We start from the raw sequence: 27823 nt of genomic DNA on the forward strand, positions 1-27823 counted from the left end.
TTTCCATCTAAATTTGTAACTTTAAAATACAGTCTCAAAACTTCGATATTTTGTTTAGTCTTTACTGTAGACCATCCCATGTCTCCATGTATAGTTAGGTTTGAAGAGTTCTTGAAAGCACCTAGGTTAGTATCGGCACGCTTTGTTTTGAACAGTTTCTAATTGTTTGTGTTCTGATATGCCCCAAATACTCACCCCATATAATAATAGTTGTCAAAGGTACGAGGATTATAATTTAGTACGCCAGACGCGCGTTTCGTCTACATGAGACTCATCAGTGACGCTCATATCAAAATAGTTATAAAGCCAAACAAGTACAAAGTTGAAGAGCATTGAGGATCCAAAATTCCTAAAAGTTGTGCCAAATACGGCTAAGGTAATCTATTCCTGGTACAGGCTGTACAAGGCTTTCATATAGTTTTGTAAATATGTCATGTATAGATATAGGAAATTGGTATGGCGTTCATTATCACTGAACTAGTATATATTTGTTTAGGGGCCAGTTGAAGGACGCCTCCGGGTGCGGGAATTTCTCGCTACATTGAAGACCTATTGCTGACCTTCAGCTGTTGTTTTTTTCTATGGTCCGGTTGTTGTCTCTTTGGCACATTCCCCATTTCCATTCTCAATTTTATAGGAAGATGTGGTGTGAGTGCCAATGAGACAAAAATTTGAAAAAGTAAACCATTATAGGTGAATGTATGGGCTTCAACACGGAGCCTTGGCTCACACCGAACAACAAGCTTTGAAGGGCCCTAAATTACTAGTGTAAAACCATTCAAACGGGAAAACCAACGGTCTGATAGTCCGTTCCGCCACATGAAATGAACTTTGTATATAGTGTGGAGAGTGCTCTACTTGCTGACTTTATTATTTCCATCACTGTAAATTTCCAATTTAGATGACTGATGTTCATCGAGCCACAATCCTAAATAATGATATTTACTGCAATAATCAATAGTTGTGTCTCCAAAAAGAAAGTTAAAGTTCGAGCGAGGGGTTGCGGGACAACGAAAATGTTTTTTATTTTTGTCTTTTCAAAATTTAAACTCAATCTCCACTTTGAACACCAATTATTGACTACATTTAACATCATTCGAAGGGATTCTTCATCTGGTGCTAGTAAAACAAGGTCATCAGCATATAACAGGATAGACAAAATGCACGACTCATTGATCGGGATACCAAGATTCAGATAGTTTATTTCATCGACAAGATCTTTTACATAGACTGAGAATAATGTAGGGGATATTTTGCAGCCTTGTTTTACACCCATATTAAAGCCAAACATATCGGTCATATGGAGGTTTACTTTAACAGCTTAGCGAAAATCTACATATAGCAACTGTAGTCCTTTCAGAAACTTTCCATTTATGCCTATTGACATTAGTTTAAACCACATCATCAGTCTATTTACAGAATCAAATGCTGTTTTGGCATCCATCGATGAAACAAGCAAACGTTGAAAGTCTTTCAATTTTTCTTTTAGTTATAATATTTGCTAGAGGGAATAAATGTTCGATGCAACCACGATCTTTTCTAAAGCCATTTTGTTCAGCGGCTAAGATGTTATTCTCTTCTAACCAGGATCATAAATGTGTGTTAAGAATTTCTGCATATATCTTACAGGGAATTGACATCAGAGCTATCCCTCGATAACCTAAAGGATCACGATAATCTTTGTCTGGTTTTAATATTGGATTATTGAGTATGTTGTACCATGTCGCAGGCACAACTCCATTGTCAAATGCATACTTTATTATCTTGAATAGAATATTCAAACACGAGTTGTTACGAAGAATTTCGGCACATATTTTGTCGAGCCCACCGGCTTTATTAAGTTTTGCTCGATAAACAGCCTTCTCAACGTCATCATACGAAATATCATTATTAAGATTTCTGATTCCTTTCCTGAAAGATCTGTTATTTCATTTTCTGGTTGATGTTGGACAGTACATAGAAAGTCTTCGTCGTACTTACAATCAGTTACATTGAATAAATGTTCATACTTGCTTTTCCATGTATCATATACTGTTTTAATATCTTTACACACATTACCTTCTATGTTAATACTTCCATTGGTATTGAAGAACGTCTGTCATTCCCTATTCCTAATTGACCAATTTTCTTCCCAAAGTCTCTTGTGTTGTTCTCTGTCGAAAGATTAAGAAGCTCTTGCTGTTGTCGCATTTGATAACTTCGTTTTTCCTCAAAAGTTTATCGAACACATTTCTCGATGTAAGAAATTGTTCTCGCACACGTTTCTTTTTGGAACCACACCCTTTCCATTTCAGCCATACTTTTTTGTGTTCGCAGGTTTCATCCCACAATAATTTGAGATTATCATTCCAGTATGGTTTGTATCTTGATTTTCCTTTTGACTTCCTGTATTGGTTGTCTCCTTCTGATTTTTCACCTATCTTTAATTTCACTTCATCAGAAATAAGTTCAACAAAACAGCCATAGGCAGCATCGACGTCTTGTTTCAGGGTTAACTTATTTTCAATGTTTTGAATGACTTGTTCTATTTTTACTCGTACCGTATCGTCATTTAAAAATTCGTTTGGTATGCTTCGAGATCTTGGTTTACTAGGAAGTTTTTGAATATCGGAGTAAGACACTTGCGGTGTTTTATCTTGTTGATTAGTCGATTCTCTCTTGAAAGAAACTGTAAGTACCGAATGGTCAGGTACTTGGTTCATGTCTTGTAATTCTAATGAGTTGGTAATATCAGACATGCTTATAACATCAAAGTCAGTGCAAATATGAATGTTTTCATGGGTTGTTATTATGAAGTCGACCACTGATATACCTCGTTTTGATATACACGTAAAATCTTGTTTTCTTCCATTGAGCATGCATAAATTACAATCGACTAGGAAATTTATTAATAAATCACCATTCGCATTTGAACTATAATCAATTACGTCTCTTGGTGTTACATCATCAACTCCTTCAATGAAATCTGAAATGGCTGAGCATCTCGAGTTGAAATCACCTACTATATACATTTGTTCAATGTTCTGATACATATATACCTGATAAGTAAGATCTGCATAAAACTGTTCTGGGTCGTTTGAGCAGCTTGAGACTTTTGGTGGTAAATAACATACACATACACAAAAAGTTTCCTGTTCATTTTTGAAATTTAGCCAAAGAATGCCTTCGACGCTTTTATCTAAAATTTTAACTTTATATTGATCTTCAATACTACTTTTAACAAATATTCCAACTCCACCCAAGCCACGCTTTGCTTTATGATGCTTAGTCTGTTTGTTGTGTCTATAGAATGTATAACCGTCTATATCGAATTTGTTGTTTCCAACTAAAAAAGAGTCACACACACAGAATATATCAAAGTTCAGTTGTTCTAAAACACAATGTCTAAATTTATAATTTTCACTGTCAGTGTTGTGACAACCCGCTAATATTCCAAACACCAAGCATTAGTTCCTAGTATCTTTTGTATGGGTTATGATTTCTTTGGAAGTTTTTACTAGCTTTCCTTGCAAAACTTTGTAGTTGTTCATTTTTAGCTCACCTGACCCATCACTTTGCGTCCGTCGTCCGTCGTCGTTAACTTTTGCAAAAATCTTCTCCTCTGAAACTAATGGGCCAAATTAAACCAAACTTGGCCACAATCATCATTGTGGTATCTTGTTTAAAAAATGTGTCCGGTGACCCGGCATTCCAACCAACATGGCCGCCATGGCTAAAGATAGAACATAGGGGTAAAATGCAGTTTTTGGCTTATAACTCAAAATCAAGCATTTAGAGCAAATCTGACAATGGGTGAAATTGTTTATCAGGTCAAGATCTATCTGTCCTGAAATTTTCAGATGAATCGGACAACCCGTTGTTGGGTTTGCCCCTGAATCGGTAATTTTAAGGAAATTTTGCTGTTTTTGGTTATTATCTTGAATATTATCATAGATAGAGATAAACTGTAAACAGCAATAATGTTCAGCAAAGTAAGATTTACAAATAAGTCAACATGACCGAAATGGTCAAGTGACCCCCTAATAGTGGAGTGACAAATCAGGAAAAGTCGCTTAGTTAAGGAGTTTAATGGACCGAAATACCTCACGGCTGAAAATGCACATGAAGATAGAGTTAACATTATACTTTCATTTTATCCCTGTCGTAGAGTTTTCCCACGGTGCATTTTTTTGTAAAATTGCGATAAAGTGTGACTTTCCGATTTTTTTCTTTTTCATTTTCAAAAACGGGAACGTTTATAAATAATTCCCGAATGAAGATATCATCACAAAAGTTGTTATCAGATGAAAGAGTAATGTATCAGCTTTATTTTGATTTCAAACGTTCTGGTCATATGAACAAATAAATTAAGTGAATTGGACGATTTTCAAATGTGTATGTCATTTTTTACAATGTTACCGTCTTACAAAGTATTAAACATTTCTTATATATATCACCAGTGGTACATTTTCACAAAATATAGTATCATAATCAATATGCAAGAAGTTTTAATACCTAAAATTTCGAAAAAGCATGCAAATTACGTTTTCGGTCCGTTTTATAATACTCATCATATAGCAGTTTTACTATTCAATTTCCAGCTCAATAACTCTTGTTGCTTTCCCTTTTCTTATTTTCCCCTGACTTGTGATTTGCTGTGTTTTTACAGAAAATAAAATTTTATTTTCATATCTAATAAGACATAATTATATCAATGTCTGTGTCTAGTTCTTGAATGAGTATACTGATTTCATGTGCTAGTGTTTTTATGTGTTTTATTCGTTGTTGATTTTGTTGAATAAACTAATTTTTAACCACATCGGTGAACCCCCGAAATAGTCCGGAAAATAATGGACACGAGTTTGCTCACTAAGTTCCAAAAAAAGAGTAGGCTTCAGAGTAATTGGGAATTATGCGTTATTTGCTAAATATCTACTAATGAAAATTTGTCAAATGCAACAGAAAAGGGGAAAACTATTCTTTAAGACGCAATAGATAAATGACAGGTTACAGGGTTGAGGGTTGGACCTATGCGGTCGTATACTTCTGCGCTTGGATAACCAGTTAATTATATATATAAGACCAATAGTGTAATATTCATTCCTGTGGAAATAATCTTCCAGAATATTGTTTTCCTTTTGGAACTTATATTATGAAGGAACTTCTATTCCGTGACATGTTTACCGCGCCTTTATGATGAATTTGAGTCAACGAAATTGATTCCATTAGAGCAAATAAAATATTATAGGTCGTGTTCTAAAGCCTATACAAGTAGAAAAAACTTGAAAAAAATCAAATAGGAAAAGATCAATGCTCAGCATCCAGTGCAAACCATACTGTCTTTGAATCAACTTGCGTTAAAACACGCTCAACGGTATTACAATTAGACTGGTCTAAATGTTTATTCTGTAGACAAAAGTCTTACAACCGAGATAAGCAATTACAACGAGTCAAGTCTTTTGAACGTGCTGATAATATATATTAAATGCCGCAAAAGACAAGTATCCAATTGTAAGTTTACTCTCTATGAAGAACTTCAAGGACAAAGCACTGTATCATTTGACATGCATCGCTAACTACATGCTGAACTGGAAAAGGGAACCTGCTGATGAAGCTTCAAATGAGTCGGAGCATGACATTGCTTTCAAGAACCAGTAGTTTAAAAGCGGAATAAAATATTTCTGAGATGAAAAACAGTTTTGTAAATGATTCCATACATCAAGAAGATCAGACCCTACATGATGCGGCAAAAAATTTGAAACGCAGTTAACAATCGTTCAAAATATTGGCTGAAGTTTCTATCCCTACGGCTTTGCAATTCATACATACCTCTATTATAAAGTTTCTGCCAGATTAATAGATGACAACTATTTTCATATGGAGAAGGATTACAATTCATTCCCAAGTGATACAGTACGGAAATGTATTGCTTTAGCCGAGTGTGTGATATCTCTGCATAAAAACCAGTTCACCCCTTTTAGTTTTAACATTGGCTCTTCAGTTGCATCATGAATATGGTTCGAAAAAACTTATTAAAACTTTACTTTCCCATGGCTTTTGTGCGTCTTACACTGAGGTTAGACAATTTCTGATTAGTTCAGCAAACCATGAAATTATAAGATTCCAAAATTGAACATACATCCCCAATGACATATGTCCTAAAATGTCAGAGGGAGACTTCATTCAAGAAGGATCTCATAATGTGGATATCAATGCAGAAACTATTGATGATAAAAACACATTCCATTCTATGGCTCGCGCAGTTTTTTCAAGTTGTGAATAATCCGACTTTTCAGACAGACTTAGCTAACGTCAAAATAATCCGCGGTCAAGAAAGATCCCTTGCTCTGGATGAAAAGACTTCTGCTCCCATGTCATGGTTGCCTTTCTTTAAGCCCAAAGAAAGATACGGCCCACCTAGATGTACTGAGCCATACAGCCAAATTAAATCATGTACAGCCAATAAATCTGACGTGTCTGATATGGCTTGGGTATTGCTCCGATCACTTACACGCGACTTTGTTGAAATACCTGGGTTTCAAAATGATAAAAAAAACAAAAAACAATTCATGTCGTCGTTGCATATCTACTAATCATAGACGCAAAACCTGCTAACATGGCGACAGTGTATACGACAATGCCTAGAAATGTCAAAGGTCGCAGGTCAGAATAACCCAGTACAGACAGCTTTATGCAATAGCCCAACAAGTAAAGTGGTATATGCCTAAGATATTTCACCTGCACGTTGTTAGATTAGGTGGATTCCACATGGTTTCGTGTTATATTTCAGCAATAGACTAAATATGGGCATCAGCTGGGCTTCGGGATTTATTATTCAATTCAGGTGCATATGCAGGATGTACTGTAGATCAGACTCTCCAAGGCAAGCAGTTTAATCGCGGAGTTAGAACTTACACATTAGCGTATGAAACCGTGATGGCACTATGGTTCAAGAAATTTTGTCAATGGTGTTCAAGACAACGAAAAAATGCTAACATAGACAAAAAGTTCTGGCAAACAATGTTTTCTTGTCATGATGCATTCAGTGACCTTAATACAAACGTAGTAGATCTCCCTGAATGTATGTTAGTTTTTTCTTCAAATCATCGGACGTGAATAATAATATCAAATGATACTGATATATACAAATATCTTCATTTTTATCCAAATTTCTGTGAATCGGTATTCTAGATATACATTGGGCTTTAAAACAGTTAAAGTCAAAAGTCTACTACTTTTTTGTTGTTTGTATTGTTTTATAAAAAGGGGGCCGCACATCGTCATGCATTTTCAAATGTTATTACTCTTGCACTGGTTGACCTATTGTCATAAATAAAACTTCATATACTATCGTGTTTATGCTGACATTTATTCATCAAGACTATTTAAATAGTATCAACATTATTTTTGATTTAAAAAAGTAATGATGAATTTCATCATTTTTTCATTGAATCATGGACCGGGTGTAAACTTTACAGTATTAACTTCTCCTTTATTCTTTATGTTATCTTAACAAAACTTTCCCCAAAATATCTTTATATATTGTAATTCTTTATTACAAAGCTGAATATTAAATATGAATATTTTTTATCGAAAATTTTTGTAAATAAAGATAAACTTTATTATTTTCTTCCATGTTGGTTGCGGGGGTCAACAGTACTAATCTTTGTCAATCTGGCATAAATATTACAAGCTGAATTTGTACAGCATCCCCAGAGCTTGTTTCCATTGCATTTGTTTCTCAGTTATCATGAAGGACTACCGGGAAATTGTCCAAAATGTCAAAAAATTTCGATTTTTTAAAATCCCCCCTTTTTATCTTTGATCGCATTTATCACAAATCTGCACCAGTTTGGCATTCTAAGACATGCCTTAATTGAAGGGTATTATATTTATCTTCAAAGTAAGACCAAAAATGGCCGTGAGGTATTTCGGTCCATTAAATTTTTTAATTTACCTTACTTGTCACCGTACTATAAGGAGTTATTGTCCTTTATAGTCAATTTTTAACAATTTTCATAAAATTTGTAAATTTTTATTAACATTTTCCACTGAAACTACTGGGCCAAGTTCATTACAGATAGAGATAATTGTAAGCAGCAAGACTGTTTAGTAAAGTAAGAAGTACAAACACATCACCATCACCAAAACACAATTTTGTCATGAATCCATAAGCTTCCTTTGTTTAATATTCACAGAGTTAAGTTTGTTTTTCATAGTGTCAAGTTCAGTTCTAATTTCGCTCTTAATGTTGTCTATTTTAATATCGAATTTCCAGTCCATCACCGAAACTAATTTCTCAGTTATCTTTACTTCAAGTCTATTTTCTAAATCTGTCATTTGTTGGGATAGTGTAGAGACCGCGGACTTCAATTCTAGCGAAAGTCCAATGAGAAGTGATTTAATGTCAAGGTCATTGAGTGATTCGTGATTTATGTTAGGGCGGTTGTTTTCGATATCGATACAAGTAACAATTTCTCTGTTTTCTATTTTCATACTCAATTTTCTCGAAATTAGAGTCAATATCAGATAGCTCAGATATATTACGCTTTCTTGATTTGTTGTACTTTTAAGTAGAGTGTTAGTATGTTCTGTATGCACAATAGCTTCAACTTCAACTTCAACGTTTTCCATAACTAAATATTTTTGTGTTATATTTCCAGAAACTTGTCGTAGTCTCTCCAATTACAATTTCAGTTCGTGTTTACAAAATGTATAGCTCGTTCGTTTAACAAAAGAATAATTGCATATATTGTCTGTTTTGTGTCTTATGTACCTACTTAAGGAACTTCTTAGGATGAAAACTAAGAAGTTAGCCATATCCTTGGACTTTATTTTCTGCTATAAAGATGATGTTCTTTTCCTAAATAATTCAAAATTTGGTGACTATGTTGAAAGCATCTATCCCATTGAACTAGAGATAAAGGAGACAGTTAAGTCTGGCTCATGTCTTGACTTACATCTAGAAATTGACAATGAAGTTGGGTTGAAAACAAAACTTTATGACAAATGAGATGATTTGTGAACTTTCAATTTTTATGTAGCAACATTCCTTCAGCTCCTGCATACAGGGAGTATATTATCTCCCAATTGATACGATATTCCCGCTCTTGTATTTCCTATTATGATGATTTCATTGAAGGAAGCTTTTAAACCAAGAGTTCCAAATGTTGGATATGAAATCATCCCTTCGTAAAGTGTCAGGACACCATCACGAGTTTGTTTACCTTTATGGAATAACCATTTCAAAGATGATATTAGATATGTTTCTTACGTCGTAACTACATTCCCTATCCCTTTTCATGAATATGACCTACCGAATAAGACTATTTATCGGGTTTGTAATAACATGGGCAACATGACAGGTGCCCCATCTGGAGCAGGATCTGCTTACCCTTCTGGAGAACTTGAGATCACCTCCAGTTTTTGGTGGGGTTTGTGTTGCTCAGTCCTACTTTTCCATCATAATCCTATCAAACAATAATCTCAGATAACCTTGATTCTTCATGACACTATGGTCGCAATATATCATAAAAATGAGTAGTCTATGTACAGAAACAATTTTTAAAAGAGCCTTCATATGCAGCAGATTATGATTATATATTGTTTCATGCACTTATCTTACAGCCTGACATTAGTAAATATGCATCAGAGATATTGCCATTGGTATTCCAGTACTTGGGAAGAGCTACTAATGAAATAGATAAAAACCCAAAAGGCCTGGTCAAAAGTTATTATGCTTTGGAAATGTTTTGCGAAAACTTAGGTAAGAATATTTTATTGTAAAATTTATCATATGAGATAATGTCATCACACTATTTTCATTTTCATGGTCAAATGTCATCTTCTCTCCTGATTTTTTTCTTTTTTCTTTTACTGAAATCAGTGGACACAGAAGGTTAAAGGTATTATATTTAGGTATAAATAAACAATAATGGATTAATGAATACCAATTCAACACTGTAATTAGATCATTGAATATATTTTTATTGATATTAATACTGATTTTGTTATAAGCAAACTTGATATTATTGTTATATACATATACACACATTCATGTATCTACAAAATGCATTGCACAAGGTCATGTTTTTCTTTGACTCTTTATGACCTCTTTACACTAAATTCATTGGATGTTGGATGTGTACTGATTGATAATTTAGTCTGAGATGTTTGATTTTTGTTCATTAGTTGTAAGTGGCTTTGAACTAGCTGTCAGTTACTGCGAGTACTCTAAGATCTGTACTTGTGGTTTTTATACGCCCGCAAAATTGGTCGTATATTGGTATCACGTTGGCGTCGTCGTCGTCGTCGTCGTCGTCGTCCGAATACTTTTAGTTTTCACACTCTAACTTTAGTAAAAGTGAATAGAAATCTATGAAATTTTGACACAAGGTTTATGACCACAAAAGGAAGGTTGGGATTGATTTTGGGAGTTTTAGTTCAAATAGTTTTGGAATTAGGGGCCAAATAAGGGCCCAAATAAGCATTATTCTTGTTTTTCGCACAATAACTTTAGTATAAGTAAATAGAAATCAACGAAATTTATACACAAGGTTTATGACCACAAAAGGAAGGTTGGGATTGATTTTTGGAGTTGAGGTCACAACAGTTTATGAATTAGGGGCCAAAAAGGGGCCCAAGTAAGCATTATTCTTAGTTTTTGCACCATAACTTTAGTATAAGTAAATAGAAATTTATGAAATTTAAACACAAGGTTTATGACCACTAAAGAAAGGTTGGGTTTGATTTTGGAAGTTTTGGTCCCAACAGTTTAGGAATAAGGGGCCCAAAGGGTCCAAAATTAAACTTTGTTTGATTTCATCAAAAATTGAATAATTGGGGTTCTTTGATATGCCGAATCTAACTGTGTATGTAGATTCTTTTTTTTTGGTCCCGAAAAAATATCTGAATTCATGGATTACCATCTCAGACCACATGTTAGAACAATGCCATCTTACATTCAAGATACAACAGATTATTAAAGAAAATGGATTCATTAAATCCCTTACCAAACAACACAATTTTGGTATCGATGGATGTGTCTTCTTTATACACAAATATTTCCAAAAATGAAGGAAGAGTCGCTTGTGAACAAGTATGGAACAATCGTAAGGATAAACATCCCCTAACAGACTGTCTGGTTCAGTTGCTGAGACTAGTGCTGGAAAACAATAATTTTGTACTCAACGACCAGCACTACTTGCAGGTTGACGGTACCAGTCAGACTTGGGGTAATTGTAATCATTAATCAGCTGTAATTGATAACAATTTTTCAAGTAATCATTGTAATCATTAATCAGCCAAAAATCTGATTACATGTAATTTAATTTAATCAATTATTTTTCAAAATACCCTGTAATCCTGATTACTTTTTGATTACATTCTGATTACAATGAAAAAGAATCTAAAAATGTGCTGATGGTCAATAAATGAACTTTTTTGTTATTCATATTTAATAATTTTTTAACATGTTAAAATAGTTTTGTTTACTTTAAGCATGTTAATTGATTTGTATACTTTGTCAGTAAAAAGCAAACGGTTACAGAATTGAAAAAGTCATCATTAGCCTAAGTATTGTACATATATTCACAATTTAAAGATGTACTGTTACACATATATATTTGATTATGACTATTACATTCAAAATTTCTTTAACCCCTGAATTATAATCTTTTGTTAATATTGTGATTTTTGTCAACTTTCAATTGACAGGTAGCAGACCAATTAAGGTTTGTTTTTATTGCAATTACCAGTTGTGTTACCTGTAGGGCAATAGATAAGATAAAAGATAAATCATATATGTGAAAAATTATCTAATTAGCCCAAACTAAATCTAAAGTTGTACAAATATGGGCCCACAAATATATTGTTTAAATTTAACAAATTTTGGTATGTATTTGGACAAGTTAAACGCAATGATTTTAAGTACTTATATTTTGTTTAAAAATTTTTTAAACAATACTTAAGTTTAAAAATTTTACATAGTTTTTAACTGGTAACTTTATTTCATCAATATTTTAACTTGAAATACAAAAAAAGTCTGGAAGAGATCAGAAAACAAACACCAAACTCTTTTATAATAAACCTTAATTAAATTGAAGTCAAAATAATTCAGAAATCAATAATGATAAAGTGTAATGAGTCATAACCAGTGACACAATGTTTTAAGGTATAGATGAAGTTTGAAGTTATTATTTTATAACGTATATTAAATAAAATCCCTTCTCAAATTAAAGGTTTATTATTCACTCAACTCATTCAAAATGTAGTTTTTTAAAAATTAAAATTCATTGTAATCAGATGTAATCATGATTACTTTGCCAAAGTAATCATTGATTTAATCAGATACTTTTAGAAATGATGTAATCATTAATTTAATTTAATCGTACAAATGACAAAGTAATTGTAATTTAATCAATTACATTGAAAGTAATCGGACCCATCTCTGGAGTAGGGGAACCAAAATGGCACCTTCTTTTGCCAACATTTTCATGGGGAGTCTCGAAGAACGCATCCTTTCGAATGTACCATACAGACCCTTGTCTTGGCTCTGTTATATTGATGACATTGACATCAAATGGAACGAAACTGCAGAACGTCTGCAAGAATTTTTCGATTTCTGTAACAACTTTCATCAATCGATAAAGTTCACATCTGAAGTTTCAAATGAGAAAATTGCGTTTCTCGACACCACCATAACTTTAGAAAACGGAGTCATGACAATCGACCTTCACACCAAAAAAACTGATAAACACCAATTTCTGTCTCTGAAGAGTTGTCACCCGAAACACTTCTCCCGGAGCATTCCGTACAGCCAAGCCATCAGGTTCAAACGGATTTGTTCATCGGAATCAAAATTAAACCATCGTTTGGGGCAACTCAGACAGCAAATTAAATCAAGAAGTTATAAGAACAAAAAATATTTCAGAAGCTTTCGGTAAAGCAAAAGAAAAAGACCGAACAAACCTACTTGAATACAAAGAAAAGACGGCCCAGACAAATAAAATCCCGTTTGTTGTTAGCTTTCATCCTGACCTGACAAATCTTTCATCAATTGTCCACAAACACTGGCGTCTTATTGAAAATGATCCTTCCTTAAAAGAGATTTTTCACCTCCCGTTATGGCTTACCTCAGACCCAAAAACCTCGAAGATATTCTAGTAACATCCAAAGTATCTAAACAGGAGATATCAACAATCGGAGGTTATAAACCATGCAGAAGGGGCAATTGTAAGTGCTGCAAAGTCGCCATCATCGAAACCCAATTCGTCAGCACAGTCACAAAGACAAAATACAACATATTTATAACATCAAATTGCAAAACGCAAAATTGCATTTATGTTCTAACGTGTGGAACTTGCAAATTACAATATGTTGGTGAAACAGAATCACCATTTGTTATGATATTGTAAGTATTGCATTTATTTATGTTGGCCTGATTTGTGTTGTGTGGCCTGATAGTTGTTTACAGAATAATTTTAGAACTGTGCAGTTTAGAAATCACTGGAACAATTACAGAATGATTGGAACTTTCCAGAATGATCCTAATAAAAGATGCGTTGTATAAACTTCTACATTTTACTAGAAACTTCTGTTGTAACCTTCTAGGATGTTCCATTATAGACTGTTCTAGAATCTTCCATGACAATTATATATATACAGACGCTAAAGTTAAAGACTCACTCTTAGACTTAGACTTAGACATCGATAGACATTAATATTCATAGCATTTGGATTGACACTTTTATTCTACAAACAACATCATACTGGATTGTGACCGTAATACTCAGATTGGATTCCGAAAGATATCCGGATACAGATAAAGATAAAAGATTGGACTCATATTTTGACAGTTAAGTTGACAGTAATATTTGTGTAATACTTCTTGTAAACTTTTGTATAATAAATATTGTTAAATTTTATCATTGATTTGTGTCTTTTGTTGGCTACAATTTAAAGGCGATTTCTGGCCGTAACACATTTAACATCCGACTAAATAACCATCGGTCATTTTATACAAAAAAATGAAACTGCCCAATTACAAGACACCTTTTAAGAGCAGGACATGATTTTGAAAACGTCACATTTCAAATCATTGAGAAAAATCAAAATTGGGATACACAAGGAAGACAAAAGAGAGAGAGATTTTGGATGCACCAGTTACGAACTCTTGAACCTGATGGACTCAATGAGAGAGGCGAAAAAGATTTAAAAGCAAATCAAAACCATAATTATCTTGAAATCATACAAATTAATTTATAGAAATTCATACAATTAATCGAACATCTATAAATGTGTTAAACTTTTATTCCAACTTTATGTAGTTGTAGCTACAAACATATTTTATGCAACATCAATAAATATGTTACACTTTCCTCAAATCTTGTGTAGATTAAGCTACAAAAATATTTGTTTGTCATGCATCCAATTTCACCTTGAGAGATGCACACGCCTGATGAAGCTGATTTGTTTAGCGAAATATTGCGTATTTCTATTTAAAATCAAATAGAACTTTTTAATGTATTAATTAGCGTGTGTAAGTTATATTCTTAGACATTTATATATATGTATATATATATAATTACTAAACAATCATTTATTTAGCAAGTGACATTTTTTCAAAAAGATAATTCACCCACCTAGAATGAATGGACATTCTAAGATTTTGCACTAAATGAAATAAAATGTTCTTGTTTGCTATTTTTTATGACCACAAAAATTAGAAAAAATTTGGTCATATATTGGTATCATCCTCGTAGTCTTCAGTGTTGTCCGAAGACAGATAATCTTAGGATAATAACTTAAGTATAAATGAATAGAAATCAAAATTTTTTTAACACAGGTTTATAACCACTAAAGGAAGGTTTGGAATGATTTTGGGGTTTTTGGTCCCAACAGTTTAGGAATTAGTGGCCAAAAAGGAGCACAAATAAGCATTTTTCTTGGTTTTCACACAAAAACTTTAGTATTAGTTAATAGATATCTATGAAATTTAAACACAAGGTTTATGACCACAAAATGAAGGTTGGGATGGATTTTGGAAGTTTTGGTCCCAGTAGTTTAGAAATTAGGGGCCAAAAAGGTCCAAATTTAAACTTTGTTTGTTTTCATCAAAAATTGAGTTATTAGGGTTCTTTCATATGCCAATTCTAACCGTGTATTAAGAAGATTCTTAATTTTTGGTCCCGTTTTTAAATTGGTCTACATTAAGGTCCAATGAGTTCAAAATTAAACTTTGATTTTTACAAAAATTGAATTCTTGGGGTTCTTTGATCTGATGAATCTAAACATGTACTTATATTTTTGATATTTGGGCCCCTTTATCAAATTGGTCCACATTGAGTTATAAAGGTTCCAAATTTGAACTTTATTTGGTTTCATCAAAAATTGAATTTTTGGGGTTCTTTGATATGCTGAATCTAACCATGTATTAAGATTTTGGATATTGGACCATAATAGGTAAATGTCCAATTTATTTTTTTTACGTTTTTAGACCTCATTCATCCTGTGTCAACTATTTAATCACAATCCAAATTCAGAGCTGTATCAAGTTTGAATGTTGTGTTCATACTTGCCCCAACGGTTCAGGGTTCGACCTCTACGGTCGTATCACGCTGCGCTCTGCGGAGCATCTGGTTTTTTTCCCCTTAAAATCATGAACCTACATAATTTCAAATCAAATGAAAATATCAATGTTAATTAACATATGAGCTATTTTCATCCCTTTTTTTCCTAGACATATCATAGTTCAACAAAACCTGTTGATTTGTGCATTAGGACTGTATTATGTCTGTCAATTTAATAATAGACATAATAGAATTAAACAAAAAGCAAAGAATACACTTTCCACTACTAAATGATCTAGAACTTCTATTTATTGATTGCCCTTTTTATTAACCAGATTTATGAATCAAAATTCTTTTATTCATTTGTGGATCTATGGTGGGCAGATGGCTGCCAAAGAGTGTCAGTGCATTTTTGGGTTCGTTTAATGGTATGATGTCGTCGTCGGCGTTGTCAGCGTCGTCTGCGTCGTCGTCGTCCGAAGACAATTTTGTTTTCGGATAATAACTTTAGTTTAAGTGAATAGATCATAATGACATTTTTTCAGAAGGTTCAATACCACAAAAGGAAGGTTGGGATGATGGTCTGAACCGTTTAGGAATTAGGGGCCCAAAAGGGGCCAAAACAAGCATTTTTCTAGTTTCAGGATAATGACTTGTTTACCAGTATTTCAATTGCTCTGAAAGTATACTGCAATGTTTAAAATCACAAGTAAAAGGTTTGGATTCATTTAAGGGGTTATGGGGCCAAAGTTTAGGAATTAAGGGCCAAAAAGGGGCCAAAACAAGCATTTTTCTAGCTTCCAGACAATACCGTGTGTGTTATTGCATGGATCTCTCTGAAATTGTACCACAATGTACCACATAACAAAGGGGAGGCTGGGATTAAGTTTTGGGTAAATTGCCCAAAATATGTAGGAATTAAGGGCCAAAAAGAAGCATGTTTCTAGTTTCCAAACAATCATGATAATAACTTATGTTTAAGTGTATGGATCTCTCTGAAATCGTACTACAAGGTTCAATATTACAAAGGAAAGCATGGGATTGAGTTTAAGGGTTATTGCTCCAAGGGGGGGGGGTTCAATAAATTGGGGGGGGGGGATCTCAGTTTACCATTTTTTTAAAGGATTTTTTTTTTCAACATTTTTCAAATTTCATTCAATAAGAAATATTAAATTGCACAGTATTGTGCAATAGATGTGTTAGATCTTGAACCACATTAATTTTGTGGCAAAAACCTATATTATGTCAAAAATTTTATCACAATCAAAATTCAGACAGTATCAAGCTTGAATATTGTGACCAAATTTGCCCCACTGTTCAGGGTTCGACCACTGGGGTCGTATAAAGCTGCGCCCTGCGGAGCACCTGGTTAAATTTTAATATATTGTTTCTGATGACATAATGAAGGTCAAGTTCCTTGACAATTTACACTTTCACCGTTCAGTTATTATAGCTGTTAACGTGACCCTAATGTAACTCATTAACTGTTTAAATCAAGCTTGTCAAATTTAAATATGTTGTGACTGATGCTAAAGTAGAGGTCAAGTTTGATATTAATGATTATCTCATTTAACTTAAGATCCGTCCCTGAACAGTGTATCCAAGTTTTTCAGTGTTACCACATTTTTTTTAATGTTATTTCTTCATAGACAGAAAACATATTACAGTCATTTATTAATTAACATTGGTTTTCAGAGCTTGCAGGAAAAAGATCCTTGTGATATTGATAAATGTCAGGAAAAAAATAAATGTTAAAAAATCGAGTTTGCTGTCTGACAGCCTCTTGTTGAGGTTATTTGTAAACATAGTTTAGCCTCCAACCAATCTGTTTGGTGAACAGTTTTAACAATTGGATTGATATAAAAGTAATAAAAATGTTCCAAATATATAAAAGCATAAAAATGTTTCAAATAAAAAATCATTGTAGGAAATGGAATAGAGCCATATTTACAACCATTGATGGAACATTTGCTTGAAGTACTAAGGATTCCTACAACCTCTGTTAAGCAGAAACAGTTAGCTATCAGTGCTATAGGTGCTACAGGTAAATTAATTAATTACACTAACTGTTTTGTTTGACTGGAGGACACATTGCAATGCATCACTGTAGAGCAGCTGACTAAATAAGAAGTCAGAAAGTTCAGTAGTTTTTGACAAAAGTGTTGCGAAAGTATTTGTTAGACAAAACAGACTAACAACTGTCTCCAATCTTAATTGACTAGGATTGCCAATTCTTCTGTCAAAGATCATTATAACCAGGTTCTCTGTAGACACTCTGGCATCATTTACAAATAAAATTTGGTTTCCAAGAAAAGGCAAATAGTTTAATAGAGGTGTTAAACACAAAAAATCAATCAATCAATAAGAAGAGATTTTACTGAAGATGACAATATTTAAGCCTAATATTCTGTGGAAATATGGCAGAAAATTGTCTCAGTGGCACATCTTGTTTATATAAACTTGGAAATCAGGTGTATAGCAACCTGATGAAAATCATACTTCTGCACAATTTGACCTATAAGAAGTTCATCAGCCTATATATAGAAATCTTTAATCTTTGATAAGAAACATTTTAACCTTTCCTTGGGACTGTCTGCATTGCTTATTTCTTACCCTACACTCTGCACTCTCTCCTCAGTAAACCTGTCACCTATACTTTAGAATTCCTTTAACTTATACTGTGTTTATCATTAAATAGGAAAAAAAGACAATCCATAATATTCTTGAGTGAATGTTGAAACATATACAATTATGGGATATTTGAATTTGATAATGTTCTTTTATAATATAAGGTTTCTTAGATACATTGTGGTACCACAGTTCATAAGCAAAGTACTGAAGTACTGAACATCGGAGAACCGCAAGTTCTTGTGGATGGTCAAATGCACTTGTCTCAGAAAAAAATCACATCTCTATACCTGAAACTGAGGTTAATATACAGAGATATCTTTTTTTCTGAGACAAGTTCGTGCGTGGATGATGAATAAATTCAACCTCAATGTAGTAAAAAATTAATTTTATTGTAAGTAAAAGGATTTTTGGCAGTAAATTTGAGTTCTCTTGTTAATCTTATCATCACAGTGGGTAACCCCTTATCAATATCATAATATGAAACTGGGAACTTTCCATAGCCACTGTCTATGTATTATGCAATTCTTAATCAAATGCAGTCAAGGTCAACATGGTCATCTCATGATCATGGTATATACTAGTTGCAATTGGCTAATTATAATTAGAGTGACCAATCAGGAAACCGCACATGATAGCACCATTGCATGTGAGGGGACGCTTGGTCTTTTACGATTTCGTTTTGAAAGCTGCTAGACGCCATTTTGTGATTTCAAGAGAAAAAGCCAATTCTGTTAACCCACCCTCCCTCACCTTTAAAATATTGTTTTAGCACATGTTTATGTTTTGGGTTTATTTGTTGTTGTTTTTGGGGAAGACGGCTTCAAGCCGTCAATCCCCAATGGGGTTGACCAGAGTGACATTCCCTCACATCATTCATTTTGTTTTTATAGTGTGGAAAACCCCCAACAAATCTTACTAAGAATGATGACATGAGGAGACACAAATGAATAAATTGACTTTAAACACTTTTTTACACATTTCCCTTCTGTTTCTCTCGAAATTATCGTATATCGAGCTCTCCTTTACACTATTTACGTTTCTTTTACAATCCGGAAAAATCAATATGAGGAGATATTCTAAATATATCCAACCTACATTATATTTTATAGTGACGTCATTGTTGGAATGCCACACTACGCATAAGCAGGGATATCCTTCACTGGTTATTTAAATCATTCTCAAAGATTGTGCACTTATTTAAAAATAGTATTTGTTGAATTTAAACATAATGATGTTTGCTGTAGATGATTTAAACATCAACGTGCAATACTTTAATTTGTAGGTCAACAACTTTCAGAGTAAACAGGAAGTCCGAGGGGCTACATGAGATCGGGGAGAGAAACGATCTTTTCCATTTTTTTCTGTAAAACTCTGTTTTGAGAATCTTCCTCCAATCAGGAGCACTTCAATTTATGAGCTAAATATCCACTAAAATAAACACTTAAAATGTGACATTCGGGATATGATAAGTAGTCTTTCATTAAAACTAAATTTTGTGTACCAACATAATCATTGTTATAGTTACAAAAAATTACAAATATTGCATTTTGTAGTTTAAACCTATTTATTCATGAAATTTTACAAATATTTCAAAATGTAGGATTTGGAAACAAGCTTCACATAGTTTACATCAATCATATTGTTATTTTTATTAGTACCTGTATCCCTGTGATGAGAGATATAACTGGGAACTTTATCAATGGAAATTTAAAACTGAAAAGAATAAAAGATAACCCCCCCTCCAACCCCCACCCTAAAAAAATGAAATAGAAACAAGAGCTGTCTTTCCCCTCAGAGCTATTCAGCTCTTTGATTTTTTTTCTTATTGTTTAACATATTGTATTCTTTATACTGGCGGTTTTTATTCGCCACCTTTGCTAATTTTTTGTCATTTATTCAGATTTGGATTTATTGCATAAATTGCATATTTGATTATATAATACAGAATATTATGATTTTATGGTATGTTTGAATAAATGACCTTTTTAGCAAATAGTCATTTAATTCACTGCAAATGAACTCAAACTCCTTGGAAATTAAGGTATGGTTAAGTGCCAAGTGAGCTTATGCCATCACTTGGCGTCCGTCGTCGTCTTTCGTTGTCTGTCGTCGTACGTCGTCGTCTGTCGTCGTAAACTATTTCAAGAATCTTCTCCTCTGAAACTGCTAGGCCAAATACTTCCAAACTTTAACTGAATGTACCTAAGGGTATCTAGTTTATAAATTGTATCCGAAGTTTTGATCTTTCAACAAAAATGGTCCCCATTGCTAAATATAGAACATAGGGGTCAAATGCAGTTTTTGGCTTATAACTCAAAAACCGAAGCATTTAGAGCAAATCTGACTGGGGTAAAATTGATTATCAGGTTAAGATCTATCTGCCCTGAAATTTTCAGATGAATCGGACAACCTGTTGTTGGGTTGCTGTCCCTGAATTGGAAATTTTAAGGAAATTTTGCTGTTTCTGGTTATTATCATGAATATTATTATAGGTAGAGATAAACTGTAAACAGCAAAAATGTTCAGCAAAGTAAGACTTAAAATTAAGTCAACATGACTGAAATGGTCAGTTGACCCATTTAGGAGTGATTGCCCTTTATAGTCAATTTTTAACCATTTTTCATAAATCTTAGTTATTTTGCAAAAATCTTCTCCTCTGAAACTACTGGGTCAAATTGAACTAAACTTGGCCACAATCATCATTGGGATATCTAGTTTGAAAATTGTGTCCGGTGACCTGGCCAACCAACAAAAATGGCCGCCGTTACTTAAAATAGAACATAGGGGTCAAATGCAGTTTTTGGCTTATATCTCAAAAACTAAAGCATTTAAAGCAAATCTGACATGGGGAAAAAATGTTCAATAGGTCAAGATCTATCAGCCCTGACATTTTCAGATGAATCCGACAACCCATTGTTGAGTTGCTGCCACTTAATTGGTAATTTTAAGGAAATTTTGCAGTTTTTGGTCATTGTCTTGAATATTATTATAGATCAGTCAGAGCTCAAACATAAACAGGTCTATTTCTGTTTTTGACTTAAAGAAGTCAATTCATGTATTTAACATAAAAATGTGTTTTCAATTTTAGACTTATCCAAGTCAGAAAATGACAGACTTGTTTAGGTCTATATATGTTGATGAAAAAACTTAATTTTACTTGGTGGCCAAAGTACACCACCTATGACAGCAAAATCCTGTCTGAGAATTCACAAGGACTTGACCTATCTATATTTAATTATCTAATTGAACATCCTTACTAAACACATATGTTTTACTTCTTTAAGTGTGGTCCCAGGTGGTTGCACTGTAAGGTAAATTAATATTATCTCCGATTTTTTAGTTTCTCATTCATATTTGTTTTTAGAAGACAAAGCATTGTCTTTCAATGTTGTCATTATTTGATTTAGATGCATGACCTTTTTATAAATACAAGCACACACCCGTGATATCGCGGGTCCGTGACTGAATTAAATTATATAACTATGCCTAAGCCTTATTTTAGTAATTGGTATTGTCATCTGATAAAGTCATGTCGATTATAAGATACACAGTTTTCTCTGCTTTCAAATCTTTCTGTTTGAACCCGTCGACCTGGAACTTATCAAGTATTGGAAATATTAATTATTTGGAAAACAAAAGGTCCAGGCTATCCAGGAATGGGGTATTTTTTAATCAACAGCATTGTCCTATATTAGTTATCTTAGAAAGTCTTGCTGATTGCTGAATAAAGCTACAATAGGGAACAATTTGACAATGATTGAATTTAGTAGTGACAGCCCTTTGATTATGACCCGTGTATATAGCAAAATCCTAAATACACTGTTTGGTGGTGTGCCTGTCAAATGCGGAACGTACAGATAAGGTAATAGCTAACAGGTGAATATACTATTGGTATCGGTATCGGATTAGACCCGGAACTTGTTAATTATTGGCAATATTACTTATGTGGTAAACAAAAGGGTCTGGAATGGTGTAATTTTTAATCTACACCATTGTCCTATATTAGTTATATATAGAGTTGAATTCTTTGATTTGTCGTTTTTACCCGATGACGGCTGACAAATTGGACCTCGTAATTTTAGTATTATAGATGCGTGGGTCTTGAAGTTAACGAATTTTGATAACTTATCATCTTGTAGGAGTCGATAATTGCAACTTTTTGATGCTGGTCAATTTGCTTAACAATATTCAACTTATTAAAGTCGTATTTTCTCTTGCAATAAAGGGAGACAAATCCTAAAACTTACAAGTTTAGACCTCTATGAGTCAAAAGCAGATTCAGACTCATTTATGTCTGAGCTCTGACTGTAGATAAAGATAAACTGTAAACAGCAAAAATGATCAGCAAAGTAAGATCTACAAATAAGTTAATAAGACCAAAATAGTCAATTGACCCCTTAAGGGGTTATTGTCCTTTAATGACAATTTTTCTTAATTTGTTCATCATATTTGCTAACTTTAAGAAATCTTTTCCTCTAAAACTACTCAACCAAATTCAACCAAACTTCATTTGAATGATGTATAAAATAAAGTTTGTGTTTTATTTTCTATTTCGTTAAAAACCATGGCCGAAGGCATTGTTGACCAGGTGAGCGATTGAGGCTCTTGAGAGCCTCTTGTTAATAAGACCGAAACTTGGTATTATGCCTGTCTGTTATTTTCGGAGGTTGGAGTTGCCCCCTTATAGTTTACTTGACTGTACTTCCTTTCCCTATGTTTGGTATGAACATTTAGGTGTCAAAAATTATATTCTAGTGATACAAATCAGTATACACTGGTTTGTTGTTATATTATTATATTAAGATAACAGTACATGTATATATAATTTTCATCCATTCTATTCTACTATTCTAAAAGTAGTGCAGCGTAAATGCATGGTGGATACTCTTCTGTACAAATTCGATTTTTCTAACAGATTGGACTTGAGTAGGCATTCATCTTTTCCCGCAAAACCAATCTTCCATGCAGATCAAGGACTGATAACTCTGCATGGGGGATTGCCACAAATCATTCTTGGGTTATTCCTTCGCATGCGTTAACACAATTGTTTGGTACGTGTGCATAGTTTATCAATGATTTTAACTGAAATACATATATCTAACGACAAAATATTTTCATGTATTAATTTTTGTTCTAAACAAAAATATTTTTATCAATATTCATTGAAGATATGTATTTATAACAAACGATAAGGAATTTTATTTTGCACTCTTAATGTTTGCATATTTATCATTTTATAGATCGGTTACAAACCCAACACGAAAGTTACCTAATTGAAATCTAGGCGACAGCAATACATCAGAATGCAATCACGTTTTAACAATGTCAAAATTCAGTACAGTTTTCTTTTTATGTAAATAATATAATTAAATAATTAGTTTTAAATAGATAAACAAGATAAAGTGATCATAGTTATCAAAGTATTTTCCCTTAAATTGGACTGCTGTAACAATAGCTTATAAGATAAATCAAATGAATCAGATTAAATATAAATATTTATGAGAAAAAAAAATAACAGTTTGATCAATGATGTTATTCACTACTTTCAACACAGACAGTTTAATACCATTCAATTTAATTTATGAAATACATATTAGTCCAGTCAATCTAGCATAAATTTGACCCTAACCCGAAAGTAATTGCAACAGAAGATTTTTAAGTTTTAATCTTTAACATTATACCCCAAATATACACAGAAAAAAAGTCCCATAAAATGAAAAAAGTCCCATAAAATCTAACTAGAGGAAGACTAAAAAAATAACTATTTAAAATTCCTATGGAAATTTGCATTTAAAAGGGAGATAACTCTTGCAAAAAAGGCAGAAATATCAATAAAAATTGATACAAAATTATAACTTTACCACTTCTATTCATCAGAATGTATTGATTCTTGCTTTTTTAGCATTCTTAAGGGTATAACAAACAACTATAAAGGTGTTGTCATATCTTTTATCAAGCTATTATCTAGATTTCTTAATTAATAAGCAACCAAGATGGCCACCATGGCTAAAAATAGAACATAGGGATAAAATGTAGATTTTGGCCTATAACTCTAAAACAAAGCATTTAGAACAAATCTGACTGAATTAAATTGTTAATCAAGTCAAGATCTATCTGCCCATAAATTTTCAGACGAATCAGACAACTGGTTGTTGGATTGCTGCCCCTTAATTGGTCATTTTTAAGGAAATTTTACCGTTTTTGGTTATTATCTTGAATATTTTTATAAATAGAGATAAACTGTAAACAGCAATAATGTTCAGCAAAGTAAGATCTACAAATAAGTCAACATAATCAAAATGGTCAGTTGACCCCTTAAGAAGTTATTGCCCTTTATAGTCAATTTTTAACAATTTTCATAAATTTTGTAAATTTTTGTTAATTTTTACAAAATATTTTCCTCTGTTACTAAAGGGCCAGGTTAATTATAGATAGAGCTAATTGTTAGTAGCAAGAACGTTCAGTAAAGTAAGAACTTCAAACACATCACCATTACCGAAACACAATTTTGTCATGAATCCATCTGTGTCCTTTGTTTTATATGTACAAAGACCAAGGTGAGCTACACCAGCTCTTTAGAGCCTCCAGTTTTCATCTCACCTGTCCCAAAGGGCCAAGTGAGCTTTTCCCATCACTTGGCGTCCGACGTCGTCGTCATCCTGCGTCCGTCGTCATTAACTTTTACAAAAATCTTCTCCTCTGAAACTACCAGACCAAATTTTACCAAACTTGCCCACAATCATCATTTGGGTATCTAGTTTATAAAATGTGTCCGGTAATCCGGTCAACCAACAAAGATGGCCGCCATGGCTAAAAATAGAACATAGGTGTAAATTGCGGTTTTTGGCTTATAACTCAAAAACCAAAGCATTTAGAGCAAATCTGACTGGGGTTAAATTGTTCATCTGTTCAAGATCTATCTGCCCTAATATTGTCAGATGAATCGGACAACCCGTTGTTGGGTTACTGCCCCTGAATTGGTAATTTTATGGAAATTTTACTGTTTTGGTTTATCTTGAATATTATCATAGATAGAGATAAACTGTAAACAGCAAAAATGTTCAGCAAAGTAAGATTTACAAGTAAGTCAACATGACCAAAATGGCCAGTTGACCCCTTTAGGAGTTATTGCCCTTTATAGTAAATTTTTAACAGTTTTTCGTAAATCTTAGTTATCTTCCTATATCTTTTTACAAAAATCTTCTCCTCTGAAACTACTGGGCCAAATTAATCCAAACTTGGCCACAATTATCATTGGGGTATCTAGTTTAAAAAATGTGCCCGGTGACCCGGTCATCCAACCAAGATGGCCGCCACGGCTAAAAATAGAACATAGAGGTAAAATGCAGTTTTTGGCTTATAACTCAAAAACCAAAGCATTTAGAGCAAATCTGACATTTGTAAAATTGTTCATCAGGTCAAGATCTATCTGCCCTGTAATTTTCAGATGAATCGAACAACCCGTTGTTGGGTTGCTGCCCCTAAATTGGTAATTTTTTAGGAAATTTTGCGGTTTTTATTGGTTATTAGCTCACCTGGCCCGAAGGGCCAAGTGAGCTTTTCCCATCACTTGGCGTCCGGCGTCGTCGTCGTCCGTCGTCGTCCGTTGTCGTTAAGGTAGCAATACACAGTTAGAAGTTTAGTTTCGCATTATGGCCCCTGTGAATTTTTTAAATATGAAAGTTTTTGTACAATAAAATTGATTTTTAGATAATTGAAGAATAATATAGCCTTCTTAGTGGGTTTATATGAACATTAAGATTGTTTTTAACATGTTTTATAGGCCATTTATATGATTGACAGTCCGTATTTCCCTATCCGTACCGTTCATAGGTCCATACATTATTGTAGTGTTTATCAACAAAGATTTTGCGCTCGATCTTTTCAATTCAATTTTATGGAAAAACGAGCAGATAGGCATATGATTTTTTTGAGACCACTTGATAGATATAAACCTATGGATTCAGGAAAGGTATTACTGTAATTGATTGAAATTTTCCTTTAAACCAAATTTTGGAGACTTTTGTGACATGTTCACCCCCCTTTTTTGCTATATTTTGTATCTGAGAAATGCAGATTTTTGCCATGGTTACACCCAAGAGGGATTATATTTCACCCTTATGACCATTAGAAATCCAATCTATGGAAGATTCTCTTTCTATAAGTATATACATGCATAACACACATATAAAGCCTTCTTTGTTAGACAGGAGGGGAAAGAGGGTGTTTAAAAATAATGAGTGTCAATTTTAAGTTTTTTTCCTAACTGTGTATTGCTACCTAACTTTTACAAAAATCTTCTCCTGAAACTACTGGGCCAAATTAAACCAAACTTGGCCACAATCATCATTGGGGTATCTAGTTTAAAAAATGTGTGGCGTGACCCGGCCAACCAACCAAGACGGCCGCTATGGCTAAAAATAGAACATAGGGGTAAAATGCAGTTTCTGGCTTATTACTCAAAAACCAAAGCATTTAGAGCAAATCTGGCATGGGGTAAAATTGTTTATCCGGTCAAGATCTTACGCCCTCAAATTTTCAGATGAATCCGACAACCCGTTATTGGGTTGCTGCCCCTGAACTGGTGATTTTAGGGAATTTTTGCTGTTTTTGGCTATTATCTTGAATATTATTATAGATAGAGATAAACTGTAACCTGCAATAATGTTCAGCAAAGTAAGATTTACAAATGAGTCAACATGACCGAAATGTTCAGTTGACCCCTTTAGGAGTTATTGACCTTTATAGTCAATTTTAACCATTTTTCGTAAATCTTAGTAATCTTTTACAAAAATCTTCTTCTCTGAAACTACTGGGCCAAATTAATCCAAACTTGGCCACAATCATCTAGTTTAAAAAATGTGTGGCGTGACTCGGCGAACCAACCAAGATGGCCGCCATGGCTAAAAATAGATCATAGGGGCAAAATGCAGTTTTTGGCTTATAACTCAAAAACCAAAGCATTTAGAGCAAATCTGACATGTGGTAAAAGTGTTTATCAGGTAAAGATCTATCTGTCCTGAAATTTTCAGATGAATCGGACAACCTGTTGTTGGGTTGCTGCCCCTGAATTGGAAAATTTAAGGAAATTTTGCTGTTTTTGGTTATTATCTTGAATATTATTATAGATAGAGATAAACTGTAAACAGCAATAATGTTCAACAAAGTATGATTTACAAATAAGTCAGCACTACCAAAATGTTCAGTTGACCCCTGAAGGAGTTATTGCCCTTTATAGTCAATTTTTAACCATTTTTTCGTCAATCTTAGTAATCTTTTACAAAAATCTTCTTCTCTGAAACTACTGGGCCAAATTAAACTAAACTTGACCACAATCTTCATTGGGGTAACTTGTTTAAAAAATGTGTGGCGTGACCTGGCCAATCAACCAAAATGGCTGCCACGGCTAATAATAGAACATAGGGGTAAAATGCAGTTTTTGGCTTATAACTCTAAAACTGAAGCATTAAGAGAAAATCTGACAGGGTTTAATTGTTTATCAGGTCAAGATCTATCTGCCCTGATGTTTTCACATGGATCGGACAACCCACTGTTAGGTTACTGTCCTGAATTGGTAATTTTAAGGAAATTTTGCCGTTTTTTGTTATTATCTTGAATATTATTATAGATAGAGATAAACTGTA

General features: G+C 33.4%; 1 protein-coding gene across 3 annotated transcripts in view; it reads left to right on the forward strand.

Annotated features, from left to right (window-relative positions):
- LOC139525464 (importin-4-like) overlaps positions 1 to 27823 on the forward strand; it is a 371591-nt gene that overhangs the window by 206355 nt on the left and 137413 nt on the right. For all 3 annotated transcript variants that reach the window (XM_071320816.1, XM_071320818.1, XM_071320817.1), the window contains 2 exons: positions 9607 to 9745; positions 17476 to 17592. In XM_071320816.1, coding sequence (XP_071176917.1) covers positions 9607 to 9745; positions 17476 to 17592 — 256 coding nt within the window. The remainder of the gene's footprint in view (positions 1 to 9606; positions 9746 to 17475; positions 17593 to 27823) is intronic.

This window comes from Mytilus edulis, chromosome 5 (genome assembly GCF_963676685.1).
Source record: "Mytilus edulis chromosome 5, xbMytEdul2.2, whole genome shotgun sequence".
In the NCBI taxonomy this organism is placed as follows: domain Eukaryota; kingdom Metazoa; phylum Mollusca; class Bivalvia; order Mytilida; family Mytilidae; genus Mytilus; species Mytilus edulis.